General features: G+C 33.1%; 1 protein-coding gene across 1 annotated transcript in view; it reads right to left on the bottom strand.

The window, feature by feature from the left end:
- Positions 1-6,378: 6,378 nt before the first annotated feature.
- Positions 6,379-24,731, bottom strand: part of GABRG2 (gamma-aminobutyric acid type A receptor subunit gamma2) — a 138,395-nt gene continuing 120,042 nt past the window's right edge. The window contains exons 7-9 of the mRNA XM_074292001.1: positions 14,865-15,017; positions 11,077-11,282; positions 6,379-7,293 (exon numbers count right to left, since the gene is read on the bottom strand). Coding sequence (XP_074148102.1) covers positions 7,018-7,293; positions 11,077-11,282; positions 14,865-15,017 — 635 coding nt within the window. The 3' untranslated portion in view covers positions 6,379-7,017. The remainder of the gene's footprint in view (positions 7,294-11,076; positions 11,283-14,864; positions 15,018-24,731) is intronic.

Here is a 24,731-nt window from a genome sequence, read left to right as displayed (position 1 = left end):
AAAAAAGAGACACACACACACAGACAGAGACAGAGACAGAGAATGGCAGAGACAGAGACAGAGACAGAGATTGAGAGAGGGATTAGCTATCTCAGATAGAAGCTACTATTCTTGGGCACAGTTTCCTAGAGGCAAAGATTTGGTGAAAGATAGTTTGCTATTGTTGTTAGTGATTTCTAATGTGTTCAGAGAATCTTGTTAGTTTTTTCCAAAATGCCCTTTCCTCTGCCAATCAGAGGCCAATCCTCTGATATTGGCCTTGATGATATATTTACTTTTTAATTACAAGATTATCTTTTATTCTCATCTTTGCAGTTTATTTTTCAGAATGAAACAGAGAAGATCTATTCTTTCCGGATGATATATGTTTTATACATTTAAAACAATAATTTCAAAGAAAATAGCCTATTCAGGTCAGCTTTGGTATTTTATTTTAGAAAAGCAGCTTATCTATCACATTATATCTGAGATCGATTGGGTACTTATTTTCTTAATTGCATCTGAAATTTTAAACATCCTTCACAATTTTCCACAGTTCCCCAAGGAAGTTCCCTCCTTAGGAAAATAATGGTATTTTCATATGCATCAGCATTTCAACATATGATTTGTTTTACAATTCAATTGCTACAAAAGTATAATCAGATTTAAATAAATTGCTTTAGAATTCTCAAAATATAGTCACTATTAAGGAATATATAGGGTTTTTTAAAAGGAATTACTAATATTGTATGATCTTGGCCAAGTGACAATTAAAGGGCATTTTTCCCTTTCTCTGTGAGGTGAAGTATTTGAATTAGAGTATTACTAATGATCAACCTAAGATTTATTGGAATTATACTATTTCCAGTAAAATTCAATAATACTTATACATTTGATAGGGATACTTCCAGAGGTCAGAAACATCTTTTATTCACAATTCTGAAGAGCAGAAAAAGAAAACACCATTAAATTTTATTTTGAATTGGGAGAAAGTTGGGTCATAGTAAACTCTTAACAAGAAAATGTTTTCCATTGATGGAGCAAGGAGAGAGGTTTGGTGGTTCCACATGTAGACATTGATCTTCCTACACATCATGCCTTAATTTTTAAAAATTATTTTTAATAATAAATTTATATTTGTGTTGTGATGAAAAGTACCCCCAGCTTTCAGATTTTGCAGCAGAAGACTTGATCTAGGCCCATTCCAATGGTCTTGTGATGAAAAGAGTCAGCTGCATCCAGAGAAAGGATTGTGGGTGTGGATCACAACATAATATTTTCACTCTTCTTGTTGTTGTTTGCTTACATTGTGTTTTCTTTCTCAATTTTTTTCCCTTTTTGATCTGATTTTTCTTGTGCAGAATGATAATTGTGGAAATATGTATAGAAGAAGTACACATGTATAACATATATTGGATCATTTGCTGTCTAGGGGAGGGAGTGGGGAGAAGGGAGAGAAAAAATTTGGAAAACAAGGTTTTGCAGGGATGAATTTTACAAATTATCTATGCATATGTTTTGAAAATAAAAAGCTTTAATAAAAATAAAGTGGAAAAGAAGAACTGATGTAGCTTTGCTATAAGTTCTGTTAACTGCAGCTAGTTATTTTAGTTTCTGAGAGTCTATTCTTTCTCATTTGTAATAATACTAAAACTATTAGCTATTATATATACGCAAATGTACATAGACAGATATGTGTATATTTATATATATATACATATGTGCATATATATATGTGCATATATATATTAAATATACATATGTGTGTATCTATCTATCTACTTAGATATAGATAGATAGATAAATAAAATTACTTTCTGTATGCCTGCCAAGCACTGTTCTAAGTGCTTTACTGACATTTTTTCATTTGATTTTCACAATATCCTTGTAAGGTAGGAGCTATTATTTTATAGACCAGGAAATTAACTCAAATAGAGTGACTTGTTTAGAATAATGAAACTAAGGATTGTCTGAGGCAAGACATGAGATCAGATATTCTTAATTCCTTACCCAGCGAACTGCACCATAAATGAAGGAAATTGATTGAATGATTTCTAAGGTCTTATTGAACTTCTATAATGTATAATTCTATAGAAGGAGAAAGATAATGTTGGAAGAATTGTGGAAAAGGGGAAGAAATGAAGGAAACTGATCTTTAAAGCAATTTCAAATGAAAATCTATTATGAGAAATTTAATTCTTGTTAGGATAATCAAATAAGAACTGTTTAATTAGGAAATTGTTGCTTTTCACCCATTGAGCTCAAGGTTCTGAATGCCAATTTAGATACGACCTGTTGTTACCCAAATAATTCAACTGTCCTCAGTTAAGATAGATTAAATAATGCAAGTTAATTTGTAATTGCCCCTATAAAACTTATGTTTGTAGAAATGAGATTGTAATTTTGTTACTTTTTAATTATTGGACTAAGAATAGAATAACATCTCCAAGACTGGGAGAATTTGGCTTTTTTCCCTCTAAAGCTATATGATTGTAAACTTATAGCTTATGAATTGCAATGGCCATCAAAGAGAAAGGTACAAATGCTACTATTCATTCCAAAAGTCTACCTCATTCAAAAATGACAAAATGTTGTGTCTTGAAATGGGTAATTTTGCTCTTTTGCTGACAGTACATTCTGAGAATGTTTGTCCATATAAACATATTCCAAAGTTTTGTCTAAGATAATGATTTAAAGTAAAGTTGAAAATGTGCTACTTATATGTTACATGATATAAAATTCATATTCTTCTCTGAAATAGCAATTTGTAGCAATCTCCTGAACTAACTTTGCAATGTGACTACAACCAAATAACTCCCCCCTGCCCACTAGAAATATCATTATGCCTGTCAAAAGCATATTCATCTAGCACCTAATTGCATTTAGGACTATGGTGAGTCTTAAACAAAGAAAACATATATCAACTTGCCATAGTAGTTTAGCATTAAAAAAAGAGTAGGTATTCACTGAGTACTTGCTAGTTAGTTAATTGGTTCCATCCAAATCTTATAGAATTTAATTTTCAGAGTAGAAAAAAGCTGATTTCCTTTATGACTTTCATTGTGACTGAAATTTAGCTAATCATTTATATTTTTAGGACCTGTTTTTTAAATCTATACAATAGGGTGACTGTTTTCCTCTATTTCTCTATCGCTTTCTTTCTCTATATCAGCAAATACTTTTCCATTTTATAGGCTTAAAAATTTGCCCAACCACTGAGAGAAAAAAAATAACTAGGATAACAAGACTAGTGAGTGTCAGAGGTAGGATTTGATCCAGATCTTCCCAATATCAAGAATACTAAAAGCATTTGCTTTTCATTTTATAAATCAATGAATTACAATCAGATTGGACCACTGATATCAACAGACAAATGACATAAAAAAAGAAAAAAATATGACCTAATGATGAATCATTTATATCAAATGGCTGTCAAAGGGAAATTCATTCCTAATAACAACATAACAAGAATGGAGTATGGATGTGTCTTTACTCTCAGAAAGATAAATACATCTAGGAATGGTGAAAGAAAGCAGGAAACTTGTCCCTGATTAATCTTGGAAAGTTTCATGGTGGATACAGATTTTTAAGTGAGCCTGTTGACTGAGGGGAGAATATCCTCAGGATATAACATGGTGGGAGAAAAGACTCAAACATAGAAACAGACCACATGGCCAAAGAAGAACTTGGAGTAAATGAATCTGAGGTAATGTAGGATAGTGTGAGATGGAGTAGTTAAATTAGTACATTAGAGAGGATAAATAGTGTAAGAGAAGAGAAAAACTGAAAGAGAACTACTAGAGTAAACTGAGGAAACTCTCATTTCCTCTATGACCCTTCAATTTTATCTATTAGGATACTGAGAAACAGGTAAGATGAAATGTATTCTTTTAAAACAAACAATTAAAATCACTAGGATTGGGAGCCATGAGTTTTGAGTCTCATACCAGTCCTCTTTCCATTACATCTTTCACAGTAATCACAGGCTTTAAAATGAATTTAGGTAGTGGAGGCCCTTCAGGTACTTTGTGGTTATCTTGGATATGACCAGGGTCCATTCCAATTTCTCACTTTATGAAAAATACACTACAAAACATTAACAACAAAAACAGTAAGCAACAACAGAGTGATAATAACTTAATAGAATCCTTGGAATCTATATTATTTAACTAATTTAGCATTATTTGATTGAGGGAGTTTATCCCTCTAGAGGAGGAAGAGAATAAAGAGAATAAAAGAGAAGAGGTGAAAGGAGGAGGAGGAGAAGGAAACTTCCCTATCCCATTCTATGTTGATATTTGGGGCATAGTCACAGCAATCTTATGAACATTCAGATAATGATACCAGACAGTGGCAGTGAAAGGAAAAGAAAAAAAATCAAGGGGAAAAAAGAAAAAGAAAAAAAATACAGGCAAATTTCACCTTCATTATAAACTTTTCTCATCAACCTTTTTTGTTCCTTATTTTTAAAATTTCTTCCTATATTACACATCTCAGCTATTAGTGCACTTGCCAAAAACAACAATAAAATGACCTTGTATTTTGTGTATATGTATACAAATACAGGGATATGCATATATATGTTAGTGTGGATTATTATTTGTACCTATTTATCTACTTGGTGCCTACCAAAATAGGCATTCATAAGGAAAACTGAAAGAAGAGACTGTCTTCCTTTGTCTTACTTCTGCCCCAGAGCCTAGTAAAGTGTCAGTATATAGTTAATGCATAAGTAATGTTTATTGATTGAATAATGATCCAATTGACAACCTTATCCACCCTTCCTCATTGTAAAACAAATAGTTCAAAAATAAAAGACATTGAGAAAGAAGGGAAAACCCACCTTTTAAAACAGTATAGTCCAAATAAACCAGCAAGGAAATTCCACCTTCTTGTATTTAAGAGCAGCAGTTTTATTGTAAAAATCCACAGGTCTGTGCAATTTCTTTTTGAAAAAGATTTAATATACATTTTGACAGGGATAGATGATGGTAGAATTAGTTAATCTTTCTGTGCATATGAATTTCCAAACCTATACAAAGATTGGGAAACAAGCTTTGTTGTGCCTTCTTCTCTCATAAAGTAATTGTTTCATGACTAGAATACATCTCTCATTACTGAAATTTGCTAAGAACTCTCCCAAAGCAAGCATTTTAATACTTTGACAATTAGAGAAAAATATTAAAAGAGAATTGATTGCATTTACATCAGCAATAAGGTTGCATAATTGAAAATATCAGATATGTTCAAAAGTTTGGAAAACATGTGGCTGAATGTATTTCAGGATTCATCTAAATGGAATAGATGGTTTAAAATACAAAAACTACACACAGCTTGTCTATTAGCAAAGATACTTTTTATTCCCTTCTGATTATTTGGGGTCATTGGTAAATTATATACTAGCTATGGTTAGATTAGGTCTTACAAGTAACCATACCACAGAAGATAAGCACATTAAAGGAATATTGTTGTACAGAAACAAAACTATGAGGTGAAACAAACTGTTGATATGGCACAATTTATCTTGTTCAATGTTATCTTGATTAGCTCACTATGAATATAGTTTGACAATGCCAAGTTCATTGGTTTCATCCCTATGCGGGCCATTCCTTTATAAATACTTATTGAATGCTTGCTGTGTTTAAGGCATCTTGTTCTTAGTTGCATTCCATCTCTTTATCACCAGTCATATATGAATTTTGGAAACCTGTGCTAGTTATTCATATGAGAGAATGTTGTTGATTTGGCTCCAACCCATTCCTACAAATAGAGGAAACAAATCAAAGCAAATGTCCTAGTGACTGTGTATTAGTAATGTTTCGCATACAAAAAGGAATAAAAAGAAAATTTCATTGTTATAGTTGACAGATAAATAAACAAAAAGTTTTGTCTGAAAAACAAAATTCCAGATGACAATGATTGAAAACTGAAGTTCCTTCTGACCCTTCTGGTTATATCCAAGAGATCATTTATCACTCCACAAATACCCCATTTGAGACAACTAGATATCATTTGAGCTTGGTATGGAAGGAGTCATCAGCAGCTTATGTATTAATAGCCTAAAGCAGATCTTGTGATGGAGAATTATTTCTATTGCAATCTAATGGACTAGAAAGCAAGAAAAAAATAGCATCAAGCACATATAATCACTTAATAAACTAGATATGAAATTGGCAATACTTTTTGATTCATAGATTATTTAGAAGAGGCAAATGTAGATTTTGTTTATATATATATATAAGATATATTAAACTGTCATACATAAAAATGCTGTTTTAGTCTTCATGCATGAGAGGGCAGCTAAATTTTCCTCTCCGATCCCAAACCCAGACCTGATTCCTTATGATTCTATTTATATTTTTCATTTTAAGCCCAGAGCCACAAAATAAAAGACAATACTTTATGATATCTTTGCTTCATTTATTTTGGCCCTAAAATGATGCATGCACTACTTTAAGCATTATAAGGTATTTCCATATTTACAACATTTTACATGTGCTCTTAAAAGGATAGTAATTTGTTCTTTTATTATTAACTTAGGGGTATGGGAGGATAACTTGCCTAGGCTAGTAACATTTATTTGAATTGAGAGATGATGATGCTCTAAATGAAAAAATTCTAAGGTAAAGATTGACCTGTCTCTCTACCCCAAGCAAAGATGTTGCACATATTTTGGTAAATTGTGTGTGTGTATTTGTACAATGGAAGGGAAAATATATCCTACCAATTCAACTTCATAGCCTCTCCATTTCTGTTATAGCTGCCACATTTTGATCTACTTTTGTTTTCAACATTCCTATTTTCCATTTATATAACAGTTTTCATAAGTTCAATCAGTAATATCCAAATCACATTAATCAAAGGAAAATTAGGGACAAATGACATGGCATGATTAAGATATTCTATATTATGGCACAAATGAATTGAGACCAATATAAAGTATATGAGAGATTATATTAACTAGACATTTAAAGGAAACCTTTAAACTATCTCCCCATGGGAATCATTGAGTAAGATTCTTATCACTGCTCTACTCATTTAAAGGTAAAGATAGGAAACCCAGTAGACCAGATTGAATAGGCAGAAGGCAGTGGGAAAGAAAATCCGAGCATAAGAGTCCATTTTTGCAATGCGGATATGTATTCTTCCATGACGCCATGCTCCTGTTCGGCAATCTTCAAAGCAGCAGAAAAAACTGGCACAGTCCTTGCCATCAAGACACTCATAACCATATTCTTCATCTCTCTCCTGAAGGTGTGTTGCATTGTTCATTTGAATAGTGGCTGACCTTGGTCGAATATCAATTGTTGGTGCCTAAGAGGATAATAAAAAGGGAAAGGAATGAAAGAGTCAATGAGACTCTTCAGAGTCAAACTTTTTTTTGTCTACAGTATGTTTAATGGTAATGATGATTCAGCAAATGGGGACTCAGGAAATTGCTATGACATCGTGATCTACAATGATAAAATTTAAATTATGAAGAGAGCACATTTGCAGATTTGAAGTTTCGAGCTAAGCAATGCAGCTGAAAATAATATTATCAAGCTAATAGCTATAGCAAGGAAATTGAACAACAAATGAACTCAAAGATCTAAAAGGTTAGACCAAACTACATGAGATTTTATTCCACTAACTATTGGAGGTGATGTTGGAGACATGAAGGCATCAAATGGAATGGAGAATTACTTTTTTAATGAATACTTTCTTTGAAACCAAGGCATCTATCATGCTTACATGTATGCACATAGCCTGTTAAAATGAACAAAGATGGTGCTAATAGCAAACTCTTTTAACTACATAGCAATATAAAATATCCGTGGGTTATAACTCCACATATGACTAATATATTAGAGAGATGAAATTTCACTTTAAATGGTCATTGTTAAGGAATATGAAAATGTTAGCCAAATTCACCAACATGAATGAGCATTTTCAATGAATTTACCAACTGGAATGGCAAAGTATTGTGTTTGGTGAACAGAAATTAGCATTCCTTTCTATTCAGCATATTTGAATTCTTGCCCTTCTTCTAATTGAAAATGAATTAGAGGACAAAGGAGTTCCTTCTGCATTACCAATTTGGTTGTTAAAGAATTAGGAAAAATCAACTATGTTGATATTTAGAAATGAACTTCCAGAATTTCAATAAAAATGATAACTACAATATTTATTATCTTAAATAATAGTAGCCTATTTAAAGCCAGGTACAAAACTTGCATGGATGTGTTTTTTCTACTATAAAACATTTTCAGTTTCAGAATTCTTTTTCAAAGGACTCTGACAGTTTTTACATGCAAGGGAAAAAAAAAACCATTAAAATATATTTTATTAGAACGGGAGAGACTATGTCTTAAAATATAATTTTCAGAGATTTAAGATGTCCATTTGAGTTGTAAAAACCATACAGCACTGGTGGAATGGAGGTTCTAAGAAAAAAGGCCAAATCTTGGTTTAGGGTACTTGAGAAAGTTCCACTTTGTTCAAGGTGTTGGCTGTTTTTAAATTACAAATGAATTAAAAACATCTGTGATTTGGTGTAGGAGCTGCTGAATCAACTCTACAAATTTATTTCTAAATCTGTAGAATTTTCTACTTCTTAGATGTATTACCTGGAGTAGAATGCTTAAATGTCTATTAAAAAAATCTCATTTAAGCGTTAATAGTTAAATTCAGCAGTGGCATGCAGTGAATTTCCATTCCAAAAAACATTATACCTTGAAGGAAAACATCCGAAGAAGCTTTAGTTTTGTAGACAGAAAAGAAATAACATTTTTTTTTTACAAAGAAAGGAAAACAAAGAAGAGGAAAAGACAAAATAAGATAAATTAAAGATACATTCCCAAAGCATAGTAGGTTAAAAAAAAAACCCAAAAAACTGAAATTATAAACAAAGAAGGATTGTCCTCAACTATTATAAGACCTGTGACTGAGGAGGAAAAAAAATTAAAAATTCATGAATTGTTAGTGAATTTCCAGTTAAGGCAATATTATTCTGATTTAATATTATCTGAACCTAAACTAACAATAAAACTACAAAACCCAGTGCATTGCAAGCTAACTTCCTACTGCTTATTTATCCAATATGAAAATGTTTTATGAATATTTTTCTAAACCCTTTCATTAGAAAGATCTGATTAGTAGAGTAAGCTTTTACAAGATTATTTAGTATCAGTATATTGGTACATGAGAATTAAGTATCTTATTTCCTCTTTGAAAGGTCTTGGTACTTGCCAGCTCTCTTGACTAAGAAATGATTTACATTATCTACTTCATTTAAGAAATGAAAAAATACATTCAATAATCTTAGCAATTCATATTTTCTCATTTGCATTTTGTCACCCTTCTTCTCTTCCTGCTCATCCTTGCCAATTCTTTCTTCATCTGACCTATCCAAATCAACAGATTTTAGAATATAAGTATTTCTCATCTTTGAAACAAAATGTGTGATTATAGAAATTAAGATATTTCTTATGGACTCTTTAATGCCTGTTAACACAATGTTATTGTTTTGGGTGTAATACTGAAAGGCATTAATAGAACTAAATTATTGGGAGAAGAAAATGGAAAAGGAAGGAAGTCAAGTAAGAAACAGGACAAAAACTGAAATTAAATTAAGGAGAGAAAATGGAAAAGTACAGAGGCAAAGGGGAAAAAAAATAGAGGGACAGACCTGCAAAGAGAAAGCTTATTGCATATTGGGGAAATAAAAGATAAGCATTTTCTAAAGTTAAAATAGTTCTCCAGACAGTAGTACCTAATAGAGGAACAGCCTCAAAGCCATGAAGACCTGGGTTTGAGTCCTTCTTCAGATATCTGTCATTTGATCCTGGACAACTCATTGAATTAGTCAGTGTTGTAAGTAGTTCTCTAAGACAATAAATTCCAAAGAAGGTTCCAATTTGAATTGGGTAAGTAAGGTTTCCTCCTTTGAGTGTTCTCAGTACTAATGAAATCAAAGGCCCACTATCTATTTTTAATATTAGTGCTATAGCTACCTTAGCCCATTGTATACTTTAATATTTAAGTGCATATTTGCTTCTTGCAATAATTTCAGCAGTGTTACCTGGGGTGCCATAAGGAAAATAAAACATAAGCTAGAGACTCTCAAAAGGATTCAATAGCTGATGACTCAAATAACTGCCAAAATGTCAATCTCCCCATCGCATTGCCTTGTGGAGTAAAATAGAGAGTAGGTCACCTGATCCTTTTGGCATACTATATACGTTTACATTTACTTACTCTTTCTTCTCTTATCCCCATAATAGCAATTGTTTTAAAGTACAAGAAACTCTCATGGGTATTCATCAACAATTTGTGCCTGGTAATATGAAAGGTATTTGGATGAATGGGGTGATTCAAAAAGAGGTTGGCTTTCTTTTCTAAATAACTAAGCAGAAGACTTAGACAATTTGTAGCCAAAGGAATACTTCATCAGGTAGCTCTCTATTCTGAAGAAGTCCAAAATACATTTATACATTGTTTATATTCAAATTATCTATATGTCTCATGTATGTGAAATTTCTCAAACAAAAACAAAAGCTTTGAATTTTTTTTCTCTTTGCAACAGAACATTATTTTCATTATTCTGGTCACATTTTAAACTTAAGAAACCTATCTGGAGAGATGCTTAGGAAGTGAATTTTGTCCTGAAATATCAATAATTTAAAAATTATATTGGGGAGAAGGATTAGAAGGGTTAGAGGGAGATACATAAGTAAAATCTAATGGAGTACAGCCAGTTAATGACTTGATGATAGATAAACTCTTCCATCAGTGAAAATACTTCTCATAAAATGAATACAGCATAAAATTGCCCCATTTTATATAACTATGATAGCCCACAGCATGCATCAATTACATAAAGTCTTCCCCTGAGAAACACATATCTCTGTTGTCTCTAATGACCATAATGGATCAGTTACTCATTCTTTATGGCTGGCTAAACTTAAATTATTGTCCCCATCTTTAAGTTAAGTAACTCAAGCTCATCTATCTGAAGTTTAACAAAAGAAACAGTTTAGACATGCTCTTTAAAAAACCCTGAAGGTCTAACTACACCAATAATGCCAATAGTTTCAAAAAAAGAAGTGTACATACTGGGTTTTTCTTCTTTTTGTCTTTGTCCTTGTTTGGTTTCCGATTGCTGACAAAGTAATGCAGGGTGCCATATTCCACCAAGGCAGAAAAGACAAAAATAAAGCAGACAGACACAAAGAGATCCATAGCTGTCACATAAGAAACCTTGGGGAGAGATTTACGAGCAATCGTGCTAAGAGTAGTCATTGTCAGGACAGTAGTAATGCCTAGAAAGAAAACATGATAAAATAGAAAAAGCAAAAGTATTACTATACCAAGCAGTGATCAGTATGAGACTATGAGACACCATAATGCTCAAACTCTGTATATGTAATGAGGAAGGGAAAGAAAAACTGAACCAAGGGAGCTTTTTCTTGAGTTAGAACATATTGACTAATAATTCCTAAGTGGATCTATAATGGCTTCTTATCTACAAATATACCAAGGGAAACCTAAGCACGCCTAGTATGATAAAATCATAGAAAAATGGAATTAAAGCTGAAAAATATAGACTATTTAGTCCATTTTTTTATTTTATAAGGAATGAAATTGAGGTTTAGAGAGATTATTTGACTTACTTCTAAAACATGTAGGTAGTAAGTAGAAAAGCTAGGATTAGAATTAATTTCTTGTGATTTCAAGTATACTTTTTGTTAAACAATAACACATGTGTTCATCTAACTAAAAGAAAAATGCCAACACAAGGGATATAAGAAAGGATTTTTACCATGATTAATTGATGAATGTATGAAACAATGAAAAATACTACATGCTTATGATGTGTCAGGCTCTAAACTGAATTCCAGGGAAAACAAACACATAAAAGTGACAAATTTTGTCTTTAAAGATCTGATATTCTCAAAAGAATGGAGACAATACTTAAAGGGAAAAAATGACCAAAGAAGAATGAAGTAATAGAGATGACAAAATTATTTACAGAGCAATTTATTTGGTGAAAACATCATTGTACAAGGAAAATCAAGAGTCTCGAATTCTTATCTTGATTCTAATACTACTCAAGGACATAAACTGATGAACTTTTCTTAATTTTGCTTTCCTATTTGTAAAATAATGGACTTTTATAATATCTAAGGTTCCTTCTAGATGTGTTATGATTTTGTTTTTGCATTTCTTAGCCCAGTCAAAACTAAAGATAAGTTTGTTCTTAAGAATCAGTAGCTAGTAAATCTCAATAATGTTAAGCTTTGCTATGTTGCACTTTGTGACTCACTATCTTGAAGGAAAAAGAAAAAGAAAAATCTCATCAACTTAAAACAAGCTGTGCTTGTCCACCAGAATTGCTCCTAGCCACAGAGATAGCCAGAAGGCAATGAGCTTTATCAGACCTTTAAACATAGAAACTCATTCTCTGCTGGGAGGACTCCCTAAAGTAAATTTAATAGTCCATTTTAGTAGGAGCCAAACAAAAAAGACAAAGCAATGAATAGAGTTTTGTGCATGATGGGGTGGAAATGGGGTGTAGGAAAGATTGTTGGAACAATTTTACCAATCTAAAGATGAAACTCCTTTTTTTCCCCATTTCTAGATAAGTATCATATTTTTTTTTTGGGTAAATGACTAGTGAAATCAAAGCATGTTGGAATACACGAGAGAACTGTTGGAATATATGGGAGCCAACTGACAGTGGCTGCTGGAGATCCAACCCAGAATGGATCTCCTCTTGTGAGAGGATGATACAAGGAGACTGAAAAGCAATTGCTGTCTCTGACCTCTCTGATTGAGAGGCTATTGCGTTGTCTGACTTCTCTCCTCTTACAACTCCTTTAGATGTTATGATCCACATTTCTGGAGGCTCTCAGAGAATTGACCTGTCTCTTAACAAATGCATCTTCTCACTGATTTGGAAACTCTCCCAAAAATCTATATAATATTTCCTCTAACCTACTAAGTATCTTTTTACTTAAAATATTTTCCCTCTGTTTTAGCTTGTTATAACCACAATTCTTGCTTTAATAATTTAATCCAAGCTTGAATTTAACTGAAGTTTGGGATTCCTTTTAGAGATTTAAGTAAAACAAGGTTTAATAGTTAAAGGTGTAAAAGACTTCAAAATCATCTAAGCCAACTTCTTCATTTTACAAAAGAAGAATCTTAGTAAAAGAGAGGATAATTGGCTTTCCCAAGATCACTTTAGTAAATAATGAACACATGATTCAAATTTATATCTTCTGATTCAAATTTATTTTTTCTTTCTTCTCTACTATCTTTCTCTGGGTGTACAACATTCAACATTTTCTCCATTATTTAGTATTTTATTTTCCCCCTGTTATATGCAAAACAATTTTTAACATTTGTTTTTAAAACAAATTCCAGATTCTCTTCTTTCTTCTCCCTCCTCCTCTCCACAATTGAGAAGGCACATATGAAAGAATGCAAGACATTTGTATGAAAGTATAAAAGTCATGTTATAAAGAAAATGTAGGGGCAGCTAGATGACACAGTGGATCACAGTAAATAGAGCACCAGCCCTGAATTCAGGAGGACCCGAGTTCAAATCTGGTCTCAGACACTTAACACTTCCTAGATATGTGACCCTGGGCAAGTCACTTAACCGCAGCCTCAGAAAAAGAAAAAAAAAATAAAGAAAATGTAAACCTACTCGCCCCCCCCCCCCCAAAAAAAAAAAAACTCAAGTAAAACACAGTTAACAAAAGAGGCTTCAATCCACATTGAGTACTTTCTCTGGGGATGGATACTATTTTTCATCATAAATTGTGCACAATGGTCTTGGATCATTGATAGCACTGCAGAGAATAGCCAAAGTGGAAAACAACAGCAACTCTCTCACAATGTTGATGTGAAGATCAAATGGAATAATACATGTGAAGCATTTTGGATAATTGTCAAGTGCTATATAAATACTACTTTTTGCTTTCTGGTTGTTTTTATTATCCATGTGTATATGGGTTTGTATATCTAGAACCACAGAATTTTCTTCACAGTATTCTTAATATAGTTATCTGGACTTTTTTGCAAGACTTGTGAATCAACATATTCTGAAGTAGCTCATATACATTGTTGTAAATTGGTTAAAAAATTTCCTTATATAAAGTCTAAATTTGGCTCTCTGCATCTTCTAAACATTGTTCTGTCTGCTACATGGGATTAAGAAGAATATAATAATTCTCATGATAGCTTTTCAATTTCTTGAGAATAATTCTCATATTTTCATATAGTGAGGGTAATACATATAAATCTCTTTCTCTTTACATATACACATACATTTATCTACCATGTGCCTATGTGTGTACCTATAAATATACATACACATATATAATGTAATTTTTTTATTCCTCTAGAAAAAAATTTTTGTAAGGACTAAGTTTTTCAGACTACATTAACATTAATACCTGTAAAAAAAGATGATAATGTCTGGGTAAAGATAGTCATATTACTCCTTAAAAACAGCAAAAATAAATCTTCTATATAGAATGGAATTAAGGAGAGAAGTGAAAAAATAGTTTTAACATCTTATGATAGACTTCTATGATTTCATTAATTCCCTAACATTTCCTATCTAAGAAGCTTTGATAAATGAATTATCCTTTAGTAAATCTGCTTCTGAATATTTGTGATGCAAATGAATACCTTTAGCCCTGAAACAAATGAAATAGCACCAGTTTTCTCACTTTCTATTGCAACATAGACTTTACACTGACTATTTGTAAATTTGGGCAAAGTTTTTTTGAAAAATTACCATAGCCAGACAATTATGTATTCATTATAGCAAAATTTCTTCCTTTTAACCTCTGATCCACACGTATATGAACCCATGAAAAACAACTCACCCAATGAGGTTCTGGCTGGAACAGCATCCTTATTGATCCAGAAAGATACCCAAGATAAGACAACAATGAGTGTGCAGGGAATGTAAGTCTGAATGGTAAAATATCCCATCCTTCTGCTCAGGTCAAAGTATACAGACATTACAACATAGTTTCCTGGAAAAGAACATGGAGTCATTTGAACCAGTGTACAAATTACTTAAAAATACACCTATAAATAGCCCAGTTAATGTTTTCAAATCTCATTTACACATATAAATAGTTTTTACCAGATAAATAGTTTACATAAATACACTACATTATTTTAAAATAAAATAGTTCTCTGGAAATTCTCTACCCATATACTTACATTTTTCTTTCTTTATATCAGTAGGCAAGTTAGGTATATTTTTTGTCTACACTGACAACACTATGGGAATGATTTAAAGAATTTTCCAGATTTTTTTCTTCACTTAAAGTAGAATAACAAATGAGACCAAAATCCTGGTTATCAATCATTTCCTTGAATCTGAGACTCATTTTTCCATTCTGAATTTGGGATCCTTGTGGAAAGCATGTTTTAGGTGGTTTTTTGTTTGTTTTTCCCATAGATTTCAGTAATAAACCTTTTTTATTTCTTCTAAATGCTGTGTTTTTCAGGCTAGCCATGTCTTCATTCTTACCTAAACTACACTCTTGATTCTGGATTTTTTCTACTATGCCCCTGTGTTACCCAAATCTAAATAAATAGGTCTGATAGCTTATATAATGTTCTATATCCGTAATCTTCCTCCTCTTTGAAGGTGGGAAGGAGGTACACTTTCTCAAATCTTCAGGACCAAGCTTGGTAAATATAACTATAATTATGAAGAGTTTATTTTATTATTGTTGTTGTTTATGATATTATTACTGTTCTTTCCATTTGCATTCTTGTCTCGCTGTATATTTCTTTGTTAGTTTCGTTTATTTGAGATTTATTTTAGAAGTATTCCCATGCTTTTCTAAATTCTTTTCATCATTTCTTACAGTGCAATGATATTCCATTTTACCCACAAACTGCAATATATTTAGTCATGTCCTAGAATAGATTCTTTTACCTACTGGTGCATATGGGACATTTCTTCCTATTCTATTGTTTCTTTAAAATACCTTCATTTCCAATTTCATTTCCAAAGTTATTAAATGGTTAATATGTGCAAGTTACATGATATTTGTTTGTTGAATCAGGAATCTTCAGAATAATAATTACAAAAAAAGAACTTATAAGTGAATTTGGGATCTTATAAAATCAGTATCTCATTAGTAAATTCACAGGTAATGGTTAGGTAGCAAACACTGGGGAACATATCTTACAAATGGAGAATAGTTATTTCTAGTGTATGAAAAATTGCCTTTGGTCCACTCTATGGTATCATACTTATGCCTCAGTCAGTTATGCAGTAATTAAATATTTATTGAGTATCTACAATTTGTCAGGCACTTGTTAAGGTCAGAGAATAAATGATTTTTTTTTTTTTTTTTTTTTTTTTTTTTTTGCTGAGGTAATTGGGGTTAAGTGACTTGCCTAGGGTCACACAGCTAGGAAGTGTTAAGTGTCCGAGACCATATTTGAACTCAGGTCCTCCTGACTTCAGGGCTGGTGCTGTATCCACTGCGCCACTTAGCTGCCCTTAAATGATCATTTTTAATTGAGGATTTGACATACAATCAGTTGATCAATCAATAAGTCAAGTCAGCAAATATTTAAGAACTTACATACTAGGCAATGTGCTAAATAGTATGAATACAAATATAAGCAGAAAACCATTATCTGTCCTTGAGCAGCTAATATTCTAATAGGGGAAGGAAGGAGAAAAGGGAAAGAAATAATGTATTATAGGATCTATTATGTGGTAAGAACTATGCTTCATACAGTCACCATGTTAAGTAAGTGCTGTCATTATTCTCATTTTAAAGGTGAGGAAACTGAGGCAAACAAATGTTAGGTGACTTGCTCTGACAAAACTCATAAATTTTTGAGGACAGATTTGAACTGAGGTATTCCAGTCTCCAGGCCTAGTATTCTATATACTGCGCTGAAGGGCAAATGGTATGGATCTACACAGGGAAATCTAGTGTAGTGATAATTGGCCTGAAGGCTCAAGCATTTAGAAGTAATATAGAAAGACTTAATGTTTGGTGGTTCTTAAGCTGTCTTAAAATAAGACAGAGGTGAGGAGGGAATATATTCTACATGTGTTGTTGATGTTGTTGTTGTTGTTGTTTCTCCTTTGTTCTCAGAGAGGAACATGACATCAGGGAAGTGATGCTGTGACATGCAAGTGAATTGGATTTGAGGGAGGGGGTAAAGTAACTTGCCTCACTTTCTCCTATAGAACCATCTGTATTCATTGGCAAGATATAGATCAAGATGACTGGAGGTGCTCCTAAATGAAATGGGAGACCTTGGCCTTTATATGTGTATGTGTAAGGTGCTTAATAATAAATGTTTATTGAACATATGAGGGACAGTCAACCAGTGTAATGATTAAAAGAGAAGTGTAAGTATTTTGTATGAATAATAGAAAGAATTCTAAGGGGGGCTGCTATTTATGCATTTAGAAACTAGCCTAGAACACTTTGAGTTTAAAGGATTTGCCTAGTGTGTGTAAGAGGCATTATTTGAGTCAGGGTCTTCCAAATTTTGAGGCTCTTTCTCTTACTACTATACCATATTGCCTCTTCCCTTTCTCTTTCCCTCCCCAAAAGAAAGGACAGGGACATAGATCTCAAAGATTAGGCCCATTTCTGAAATTTCTAATCTAGTCATGGGATACAGATAAAAGCAGTGAGAAATGTTCATTTAACTGTAACCAAATGATATGCTCAAACTGTTAACTTTATCTAGTTTCTTAAGATACTTGTCCATAAAAACAAAGAAAGAAAAAAAGTACCTTTAAGAGTTAAAAGCTATTCCTACTCTTGTTTATGGTGGCTGAAAATCTGTTGGGAGCAAAAGACTGATAAATATAGGATTTGGGGGCTATGAGATTAAACTACTTGTTTTATAATCTTAATGAAATCACTTAATCTTTCTGTGTCTTCTTGTCTTAGGCTATTAAGAAAGAAACTCTATTTTCTGTAACCTGCCTATTAGGGAGAGCTTTTGTTCAAATTAATTTTTTGTTAATATACACTTTACAGCACAAGAATCGATTCTACTACAATCACGAAATTTTGTCCAATAGCAGCAAAAAAAATGTTATCTGTGCTTGTCCACTTGATTTTTATGTCCTCTGCAACAAGTTTTGAAAATGGACAGATATTTAATAAACTATACAACTAAATGTTTTGGTTCTCCTCTATTACAGTTAAACCTACAATGTAAATTCTAACAAAAGGATGAGCTTTAAGTCAACATGTTTCTTTGTTGCTGACACTAATCCAAACCTTTCTGACCCTCCACCTGTCTCCTCCCATCACAAACACCTTTTCTCCTTACTACACTTCTCACTTCCTAAGGGACCCTACTGAGCAGCCCTGTGAGCATCATAAGGCAGCAGTAGGGGCCGCCATGCTTTCTCACTTCCCAATCTGTGGCAGAAAAAAAAAATCATCAAAATGGTAAATAGTTTTTAGATTACCTAAGAAGCTTCAAGGTGAACCTGCTATTTTTACACATTGCCATTCAGATATGTAAAACAGGTCCAGGCTTTGAAACAGGCTGACAGGAAATTATGCATAAAGTCAAGCTGCATGGGGCCATGTACTTGAGCAGCACTCAGAGAAAGATTAGATTTCCCCAAAGATTACAAGGTGGGGGGGAGGGGGAACCTTGATTTTGAAACCTTGTTGTTAAGATGGTACCTTACAATTCTATCCCAACTTAGGTCATAGAGATTCCCTATTTAAAATATATAAACAAAATATAGAATGCTATATTGTTAGAGTTTTTAAAAAATGTAAAAAGTGTTTCCTATCATACCATGTTATAAGTAGCTTGGTACCAATTATTTTTGTCATTGATTATTGCATATATGCTATCATGCAAATCAGTGGATCAAGTGAATCAAAGATTCAATATCATCTTTGGAAAGTGAAGTTAGCATTCTTTCAAGCTGTTCTCTATTTTCCCTTCTCTATTCTAATTACTAATGTCCCTGGATTTCTTTAAACCCCAACTAAAATCCCACCTTCTATAGGAAGTCTTCTCTAAGACTTTTTAATTCTAGTGCCTTTTCTACATTATTTTCTAATTATCAGGTAATAGCTTGCTTTGTATATAATTGTTTGTATATTGTCTGCCATAATAGATTGTAAGCTCCTTAACAGCAGGGGCTGTCTTTTGCCTCTTATTATGTTTTCAGAGCTTAGCAAAATATCTGGAACATAGTAAGAATTTAATAAATGTTTCTATTTATTGATCATTTCATAACTGGTCATCCTATAATTTCATAGAAAGGAGAGTTCTTATTGGATGAAACATGGAGTCACAGAATTTTTACATTCAAAAGCAATTCAAAATCATCTTTTATAATATTCTAATTTTACTAGGGGAGGAAAAAGTTACTTTGTTCAAGGTCACATAGCAAACTATTGGCAAAAATGGAAATAGGGAAAGATTTCCAGTTGAATATTTTTTTCATTTCACTATGTTGCCTTTATCTTTTGCAGTCAATGTAACTAGTATGCAATGATTAGAGCACTCTATTTGCAGTCATAAAGACCTCAATGAAATGTGGCATTAGGCACTTACCAGTTGTGGAACTCTGGGCCAGTCACTTAATTTATTTCTCCCTCAGTTGTTTTTGTTTTTTTTTTTTTTTTTTTGTTTTTGCATTTGCAAAGTAATAATGGTACCACCTAATTCTTAGGGTTGTTATGAGGACAAGATTAGATAATACTTATAAAGCATTTGGAAAATTAAGGCACTATTTAAATACCAATTACTATTACTATTAGTAATACACTTTGTCTATAAAGACAAAGCAAAGAAATGCAGTTTTGAGATGGTCTATGGGAATACCCCATTTGAACAGAGTTCAAACCTGAACTCCTATGTAAAGGAATGCATTTATTAGCTTCTTGATCTGTGCAATTCAAAGATTACCTTCTATGAGGAGGGGAATGGAGTGGAGAAAAGTTATGTGGTTGAATGCACTTATATACTGAGAATACAATATTGACAATTACTATATCATACTATTGCCATCCTTGTGAAGTACATCTACAACTCTAGGTGAAAGAAAATTCAATTATTATCCAAGCTGCCAGAGTGTTATTGTTTTCTAAAATGCATAGTGAGTCATGTGAAAAAAGATAATTTTCTATGTTTAATATTATCTCACATTTATATGACCCTTTAAAAGTGTACAAAATACTTTGCATAAATTATTATCTCATTTAATCCTCACAACAACCCTGTAAGGAAGGGCCATTATTATCTTCAATTTACTGTTGAGGAAACTGATCCCCAGAGTTAATAAATATATAGGATACAAACGCATTTTTTCCAGAAATCTAGTCACTCTGACGCTTTATCCCTTCTACCACAACATCATAGAATGCTTTGCAGTGCAAAAAAAAAAAAATCATCCCTCCCTGTCCCTCTATTAAAAGTATTTTTGTAGCTTCAGCTCAGGGTAGCAAACTGATCACCAAATACTCAAAAGACTGTAAACAAGCACTTTCCAAAAGAAGTATCTTCTAAGCTCAGAGAGCTAAAACACAGAGATTTCATGGCTTTTAATTTATATAAAGGGTGCTATCCCTTACTATTTTGCTGAATCTATCTAATTTCTGAAGTGATTTGGAATTAAAAGCATTTTATTTAAAAGCCTTGCTGAAGTCCTTATCTTAGCCAAATAAGAGACCCACATAGCTGCCTACAGAATATGCTTCTTTGCAAAAGCAAGTAGTGTGTGTATTTGTGTGTGTGTATGTGTGTGTGTGTGTGTGTGTGTGTGTGTGTGTGTGTGTGTGTGTGTAGGCATGTGTATTCATGGGGAAGGGAGAGAAAGACAGAGCCAAAGAAAGAGAGACAGAGACAGACAGAGACAGAGAATGTGTGAACTCCATTAGCAAATATCCTGTTATGGTATATTTTTTGGCATTTGTTAAAAGAGAACCTCTAGGCTTCTGGGAGAATGATAAAACAATCAATAATATAACTGTATTTTTATATTCAACACTGTATCCTAATTAATAACAACCATTAATTCACCCCATTATTTTAATAAATAACTTGCAGATTTGCTTCAAAAAAATCATGCTTCCTTTTGTTCAACTTAGGCTCCAAAATGCAGGTTAATTACATATCAGCACCAGATGTTTAGTCACTGGAATTAATTAAAATATTATTTTATATGTAGCTTCTCCATGAGTTCTTTACTACTGGGACATCAGAAAGTCTGCTTATTTAACCTTTTAGAAAGTCCCAGGACTGGTTTGGTTGTCTTGGGAGAAATATTAAAATATGCACGCATGGTCCATACCTGGATCATGTATTTTATCTGATAATACTTGATGCTGGAGATAGCTAGGTGGCACAGTGGATAGAGCACCAGCCCTGAATTCAGGAGGACCCGAGTTCAAATCTGGTCTCAGATACTTAATACTTCCTACTTGTGTGACCCTGGGCATGTCACTTAACCCCAGTCTCAAAAAAAAAAAAAAAAAAAAAAAAGGAGAATACTTGATGCCCCTCTGAACAAAAAGACTGCTTAGGTATAGTCATATCATTTGCATTTAAAATATTTTTGCTGACATGTTAGATATTAAGATGAGAAATACTCCATAAAGAGGGATGGAATCTATACAAATTCTCTAAAAGATGGAAGTTCTTTGGTTTTAATTTAACATACAAATCCTAAACTTACTTCCATAGAATATAAATATTACCATACCAACTGAGTTATTCCAGCACAAAAGGTTATAAGAGAAAGAATTCTGGCCTGGGGGTAAAGAAGCCTAAGCCCTGCTTCTAGTTCTATGATTCAGTAACTATGCAGCATGGAGGAATTCACTTGCCTTCTCTAGTTCTTAGTTTTCTTGTCTATAAAATAAGGGGTGGGATACTGGTCCCTTGTCAATTTTTTTTTAATGAAACACAAGATAAGATGTCTTTACAAGTCAAAAGATAGGGTAGCAGAGCCAAGATGGCGGAAAATAGATAGGTCTTTGTTTGAGCTCTTCCTGGTTTCCCTGAGATCAACATCAGATCAAGCTTCTGAACTGGTTTTGGAGTGACAGAACCCACAAATAGTTGGAGTGTAACAAATTTCCAGCAGAAGATATTTTGGAAAAACTTCAGGAAAGATCTGTCTCAATTGGATGGGGATGGGGGAAGGGAAGGAGGGAAGTGGCATAAGAGGAACAGTGGTAAAAGGTAGCCTAACACAAGTGGAGTGCAGGGCCTCAAGGCAGAATGGTCTCCTCATGCTGGAAATATTTACTGGGAGGCTTTTAGCCAAAATACTGTAGTGTTTCCTATTTTGTCCTGGTTCAATAGCTAATGGATCAGCAAATTAGTTTTGAGACCTCTAATAAAAGTACAGAAGGAAAATAATGAGTCCCTGTACCACAACATAATGCAGGTCTTGGCCACACTTACCTAGCACAATAAGGAAGCCAGCAGCACTGGCCCAATGGCAGTGTGAAGCCACTGCCACCTGTGGAGGAAACTTGGAACAATCTCCCATTTGCCTAAGAGCAGACCTCAACCTTTAAAAATGAGCCAAAAAGCAAAAAGATCTCTGACCATAGATAGCTTTTCTGTAGACAAGGAAGAACAGAGCTCAAATCCTAAGGACACTAAAAACATCTCCAGATAAAGGCACAAAGAGTGATAATAGTTGGTTGACATCTTACAAGGCTTGCTTGGAAGAATTCAAAAAGGACATTAAAAGACAGTTAGAAGAAAAATAGGGAAAAGAAACGAGAGCTTTGCAAGAGAGTTGGAAAAGAAAACAAAGAAATTATATGAAGAAAACTCCTTAAAATAGATTTGGTGAAATGATCAAAGAATATAACTCCTTAAAATATATTTATCAAATTGGCAAAAAGAAAACAACTCCTTGAAAAACAGAAATTGTGAAATGGAAAAAAATTCCAATGAAGAGAAGAACTCATTTCAAAGTTCAATTGGCCAAATGCAAAAGGAGATAAAAAAGCTAACTGAAGAAAATAATTCACTAAAAATTACAATTGAACAAATGGAAGTGAATAACTCAGTGAGACTTCAAGAATCAGTCAAAGAAAACCAAAACAAAAAGGGAAAAAAATAAAGGAAAATATAAAATATCTCATTGGAAAAATAAATGATCTGGAAAATACATCCAGATGAGACAGTCTAAGAATTATTGCACTACTTGAAAATCATGATGAAAAAAGTATTCTAGACAACATCTTTCACAAAATCATCAAGGAACACTACCTTGATGTCCTAGAGACAGATGGTAAAATAAACATTGAAAGTATCAACTGATCAGCTTCTGAAAGAAACCCCAAAATGAAAACTCTAAGCAATATCAGCTAAATTACAGCATTATCAGATCAAGGAGAAAATACTGCAAGCAACCAAAAAGAAACAATGCAAATCACAAGAGCCACAGTCAGGATTACCCAGAACTTAATACTTTCCATTTTAAAGGGCTGAAGGGCCTAGAATATGTTATTCCAGAAGGCAAAGGGATTTGGACTGCAGCCAAGAATCAACTATCTAGCAAAATTAATGATTTTTTTTTAGGAAAAAAGATGGACTTTCAATTAAATAGATGAATTTCATTTATTTTTGATGAAAAAAGCAGAGCTGAACAGAAAATGTGATTTTCAAATATAGAATTCAAGAGAAGCATAAAAAGGTAAATTTTTTTTTGAAATATTAAAATGTTTACACCTCCATATGGGAAGATGATATAATATGTTTAGCTCTCAATAAATGTGTTTTTGTTAGGGGTATACTTAGAGAATGTAGGTATAATTTGACTTTACTGTACTGACATAAAAAAGAAACTGGGGTGGAAAAGGAATTGTACTGGAAGAAGAGGAATGGTGGGGTAAAAAAAAGAGAAGGGATGCTTGAGGGAAGTGGTAGTCAGAAACAAACCACTGGGGAAGAAGGAAAGTAGGGAAGGAAAGAAAAGTAGTTGGGGAAGTTGGGGGAAATCAGATTAGCTCCCTGGAGAATCTCAGGATCATCCCAAGTCCTTGATATTAGTGGAGAAGTGATGAAGGCAGGAGAGCCACCATGAGGCTGGTCAAGTCTTCTTTCTCTACCTCCAAGTCTGTCTCCCAGTCTGAACCAGTCTCTCCCAAAGTCCAGGAGGCAGGAAAGCCACCACTAGGCTGATCAAAGATGAAATGACTGTGGCTGACTTTGTCCTCAGTTTAAATACTCTATTACAAGTATCATCATAGGTGTCAATCTTGTAGAATAGGTGTCAACTTTTAGAATTATGCTAAGTACATGTAAACTAGAGAATAATTATCTTAATTCCATTGAGTTAAGATCTTGTTTTAGGATTAAATCAATCATACTGAACTAGAGAACTATTAATCACCATGATAAACTAGATAACCATTGTCTTATCAATTCCACTGAGTTAACACCTTGTTGTAAGAATCCTTGTTTCACATACATTTCTCCAGAGTTCTGGGCCGTTAATGGGCTATTGAACCAGGACGAAATAGTTCTAGAAGTTAGAAATTTTAACTGTGAATGTCAATGTACTAATACAGATTCTGCTCTCTAATTTAACATCTTAGACAATTGTCTACAGCCCTGAGAGGTTAAATAACATCTCATATAGACTGTACATGGCACAGGCAGGACTAAACTTACTTGTTCTGACTTCAAGGGTCTCTCTATCCATTGTGCTACATTGTGAGTATAATATAACAAAAATAATATTC

The sequence above is a fragment of the Sminthopsis crassicaudata genome, chromosome 2 (assembly GCF_048593235.1).
Source record: "Sminthopsis crassicaudata isolate SCR6 chromosome 2, ASM4859323v1, whole genome shotgun sequence".
Classification (NCBI taxonomy): domain Eukaryota; kingdom Metazoa; phylum Chordata; class Mammalia; order Dasyuromorphia; family Dasyuridae; genus Sminthopsis; species Sminthopsis crassicaudata.
The sequence above is the reverse complement of the archived record's forward strand: the minus strand, read 5'-3'. Positions and strand labels throughout refer to the sequence as shown.